At 38.2% G+C, this 4,582-nt stretch overlaps 1 protein-coding gene across 1 annotated transcript; it reads right to left on the minus strand.

Moving 5' to 3' along the window:
• Positions 1–545: 545 nt before the first annotated feature.
• On the minus strand, positions 546–3,220 carry LOC127096770 (autophagy-related protein 18a). Its single transcript, XM_051035317.1, has 4 exons — positions 2,466–3,220; positions 1,931–2,138; positions 1,606–1,732; positions 546–783 (listed from the first exon to the last, which is right to left on the minus strand). The coding sequence occupies exons 1-4, from the start codon at positions 3,195–3,197 to the stop codon at positions 693–695; spliced, it is 1,158 nt and encodes a 385-aa protein (XP_050891274.1). The 5' UTR covers positions 3,198–3,220; the 3' UTR covers positions 546–692.
• Between the last annotated feature and the right edge of the window lie 1,362 nt (positions 3,221–4,582).

The following is a 4,582-nucleotide window of genomic DNA, read 5'->3' on the forward strand; positions in this document are numbered from 1 at the left end:
TAGCCTTAGACAGCGCTTTAAAGCGCTGTCTAAACCTCCGCTGCTAAAGGTTTAGACAGCGCTTTTTTAAATCTTAAAAGCGCTGTCTAAGCCCCCCCCCCCCCCCCCCCCCCCTTAGACAGCGCTTTGGCCAAAAGCGCTTTATAAGACCCTCTTATTTTAAATTTTTTAGGTATACCTTAGACAGCGCTTTTGAAAAGCGCTGTCTAAGCCCCACCCCCTTAGACAGCGCTTTGGCCAAAAGCGCTTTCTAAGACCCTCATATTTTAATTTTTTTAGGTATACCTTAGACAGCGCTTTTCAAAAAGCGCTGTCTAAGCCCCCCCCTTAGACAGCGCTTTTGCCTAAAGCGCTTTCTAATCCCCCCCTTAGACAGCGCTTTTTACAAAAGCGCTGTCTAAGGTATACGAAAACCTATAATTTTCTGAAAATAGTATGGATAACAAAACAAGCACTCCTAACGCAATTATTTTCAGACTGTAAACCTCGGGAAATAATTTGGATTGACATAACCGAGCTTAAATATATGTTGTACACGGCAACAAAGGGAATTGGATGGCATTAGTGGCTTTGCATAACCTCTATTTACAATAAAGTTATTATAAATAAGGCAGGGAATAGAAATGCAAATGGTATTCACAGCAAGTGCCAACAAAGATATATACATAATCATGTACTCATGCAAGCATATACTAGAATGTCTCTTCTGGCTTTAGGAAATTGTAATATTCAAGTTGTGTCATCTCCCCACCGGCTGCAGAATCAAACTGACACCGATAGAAACTGCATTAATAGTTCAATAAACAATTGCATCAGATGTTTTAATCACAAGAAAGAGCAAGTCATTAACAACAAATACGGTAAGAGTTGATCATCAAAAATTTGACCCAATTTTATATTAGTTTCAAGATATACAAGAGCAAGTCATGAACTATGAATTCGATGCATCAATATTGTAAGAGTTGATCATCTAAAATTTGACCCCAATATTTGTTTCAAGATTTACTCCATTCTTTCATCTTTCAAGATTTTAAGCTTATGTTTTTCACTGTATCTTTACAAAAACCCAAACCATGTATTAAAAAAGAATTAAGTGCAATTGGGTAAATGAGTCTGTGTGTCTAAACTTTTAGTTTCTTGATCAGGGACAGGAATAAAGTTTGAAACTTAGTATTCTTTTATAAGTTGTGTTGCAAAGTATAAGGCGCGTAGAAATTACAAATATAAACAATGTTAAAATATAACCATGCAGCTATTTGTTTGATGCTAATATTGAAGAAGCATTTGAATTGAAACTTAAAACCTAAAAGAAAAAAGAAGCACAATTCTTTATATACTGAAGGTTGACTCTACCGATTAATCTGATTTCTCTGTTAAGACTACCATTGCCACAAACAGTAACGATTCCATGAGCCTCTATCAATTTTAGAGGGTAATCTACAGGTATATAAGTAAATTCTAAAAGTTCAGTTTTCATTTTTCAAATCATACTTCCACCGTGCTAGTTCTATCTGAATGTTCCTAACATCTCTAAGGAACGCCTAAAAAAATATGAAGGCAATGACAGGATTAAAAAGGCACAGATATGATCTATTGCAGTAATACCTGCCATCCATGCCGAGTATTACAATTGTATTTTTCTGATGGCCAAAGGCAACATTATACTGTAAACCTTCTTGCAAGCGAAATTGAGCCACGGACCATTCTGAGCTAAAATACTTAGGCAATACACCTACAAAACATACAGAATTAAGAGAATTGTCAGCAACAGCTTGTTCAATAAAAAATCTAAATTTCCAGACCAAACAAAACCCTGTAATACTACAACTACACATGTTGCTCTGGTTGTTCTATATTTACTGAACAAAAACTTAATACCCATACACTATAACTAATGAATGAATAACCCACAGTGGACAAATGCACAAACCTCTAATAAATGAGAGAGACAAAGCTGCCGATGGACTAATAGGACTAGACTCAGATGTAGTATGTGATCTCTCGTGCCCCAACAATCCCGAATCAACCTTCAGGTTGAATACATGAACAGTTCCCTTGTCACTCGAGACAGCTAACCACTGAGCCGTGGGAGAAAAGGCAAGGCTATATATCTCAGCTCGGTCAGCACCTCTTCGTACCTGAAATCATTATTACCATTCAAACTTTAAAAACAATTGAACTCATCACATAAATAAACAAACAAAAAACCTAACCAACTATTCAAAACAATCGGCCCCAAATGAACCTCAACCTAAAGTTCGAGCAGTATTTTAACCTAAAAAAGAGATTTTGAAAAATAAACTAAACACTCACATAAAAAAAACAAAACAAAACAACAAAATAATAATCATATTTCTATATAGGAAAATGCTAGCACTTTTAAGAAACTTTAAAAAGTAAGTTTTTATGGAAATCCTTCTATATATATAGTAGAAGAATATGAAAATGAAAAAAGTGAGATCAACCTCTTGGAGCAAAGAACCGTCCAAGGTATTGAAAATCCTAATGAGAGTCCCCTTGGAGCTTGCAGTAGCAAGTAAAAGTCCATCTTGGGTTATATTGAAACAAGCAATTCTAGAATCATGTGCCAGGATGAACTTGGTTCTCTTGGAAGCATAATGTTCAACCCTAATCTGACCTTTCTGCAACCCAGGACAAGCCAACACCATAGTTTCCAAATGATGTGAAACCTCACAGAGACCCTTAGGGTTCGCAATAGTCTCAATTTGATGAAGAACCTTAAGATCAGAGAAATTATAAACAAAAATCTTATGCCCCAAAACAACAACAATTCTATCCCTCCTCAGACGAATACCTTTCACCTCCGATCGAAACGACAACTCTCCAATACACCGCGACTGATGATCATCCCAGATCATCACCCTATCAGCCGGATACCGAGGGTCCGATCCCCCGCCAACGAAAGCAAGAATATTGCATCGAAACAACATGTGAACCAAACCGATTCCTCCGCCGTGACCGAAATCACGTCGGAATATTTCACGAAAGGGGTCACAATTATAGATTCGGAAGCCTTGATCGGTGCCAACGGCGAAACAACCGGAGTCTTGGTTGAAGGAGATATGAAGAGCGGTGGAAGTAGAATTTGGGGATGGATTAGGGGGAGAGGGAATTGGGGTTGACGAAGGTGGTTCTTCGGAATCAAGAGGCATTAGGGTTTGAGAGGTATGAGACATTTAGAGCTGGGAAACAAAATTGAAAATTAGGGTTTGAGAATTTCTTGGTTTTGGGGGGAGAAGAGAGAATAGAAAGAGATATCTATCTATCTATCTTCTGAGGAGAGGTGGCTTGGGTTGGGTTGCTTTTACTTCTTCTTCAAGGGACAAACACACATGGCATGAGAACATGTGTACACATAGCATAGTTAACATGTATATATATAGTACTTTACATATATTTTGTTAACAAAAATCAAAACTAGTTTAGCTAAAATAATGCTCTTTAAGTTTATCTAATATTTAAAAAAAAAACTGAAAGAGCTTTTGGTTTTAATTTTTTTTTTAATTGAAAGACTTTAAACAGTGCTTTCTCAAAAGCGCTGACTAAGGTCTATATTTAAAAGCGCTTTCTAAAAGCGCTGTCTAAGGGGGGGTCTTAGACAGCGCTTTCTAAAAGCGCTGTCTAAGACCCCCCCCTTAGACAGCGCTTTCATTATTTTTTTAGAACATTTTCCGTGTTTTATTTTTATTTTAACCTTAGACAGCGCTTTCTTTTAAAAGCGCTGTCTAAGATGCGCTGTTAAAAAACCTTTTTGGCGTAGTGAAGCACGGACCATTCTGCCCTTCAAGCCTTGAGGATCTTTACCCTCTTGAAAGAACACACCCTCTAACAAAATGTTATTAGGTTTATCCTTTAGGGGGAACCCAAGCTGACGACGCGCCAAAACAGGGTTGTAGTTAATCCCACCACATGTACCAAGAAGAGGTACATTGGAGAATTCACCACATGAGTCGATAATCTTCACAACATCATACACACGGTTATACCAAGAGATATCATCATTAGTGAGAGACATAAGTCTCGTGGACCACCGTAGACATCCCTTGTTCTCCTTGAAGGCGACCGTCTACGGTAAGTGAGAAATAAACCACTTATACAGCAGAGGAAAACAGCACACAATGGCACCACCACCCTTTGCATTCCTCATATGCAAAGAGAAATAGGTATCACCCAACAGAGTCGGAACGGGATTAAGAGTAGAAAAGATCCTAATAGCGTTCACATCCACAAACTTGTCGATGTTGGGGAACAATACCAATCCATAGATGAGAAGTACAAATATGGCTTCAAAGGCATCCTCACTCATGGCCTTCCCATATATAGTAGCTTGATCAATGAGGAACTCAGAAGGGAGACCTTGAATTCCACCTTTGGTAGTCATATGAGCACCAACCAGAGATTCTTCCATGTGCAACATATCAGCTATCTCTTGAGAAGTAGGAATACTTTCCAAGCCACTGAACGACAACTGGTCTAAAATAGGTATACCCATAAGATAGGCATACTCCTCAAGCGTAGGTAAAAGCTGAAAATCCGGAAAAGTGAAGCAACGGTACAAGGG

Source organism: Lathyrus oleraceus, chromosome 6 (genome assembly GCF_024323335.1).
Source record: "Lathyrus oleraceus cultivar Zhongwan6 chromosome 6, CAAS_Psat_ZW6_1.0, whole genome shotgun sequence".
Lineage (NCBI taxonomy): Eukaryota > Viridiplantae > Streptophyta > Magnoliopsida > Fabales > Fabaceae > Lathyrus > Lathyrus oleraceus.

Excerpts from the sequence above, each read along its gene's own strand:
- LOC127096770 (XM_051035317.1), bottom strand. The coding sequence starts at position 3,197 with ATGTCTCATACCTCTCAAACCCTAATGCCTCTTGATTCCGAAGAACCA. Across the intron at positions 1,733-1,930 it reads GTCTCTCTCATTTATTAGAG|GTGTATTGCCTAAGTATTTT; the intron begins GTTTGTGCATTT and ends TATGTTTTGTAG. Across the intron at positions 784-1,605 it reads ATACTCGGCATGGATGGCAG|TTTCTATCGGTGTCAGTTTG; the intron begins GTATTACTGCAA and ends CTATTAATGCAG.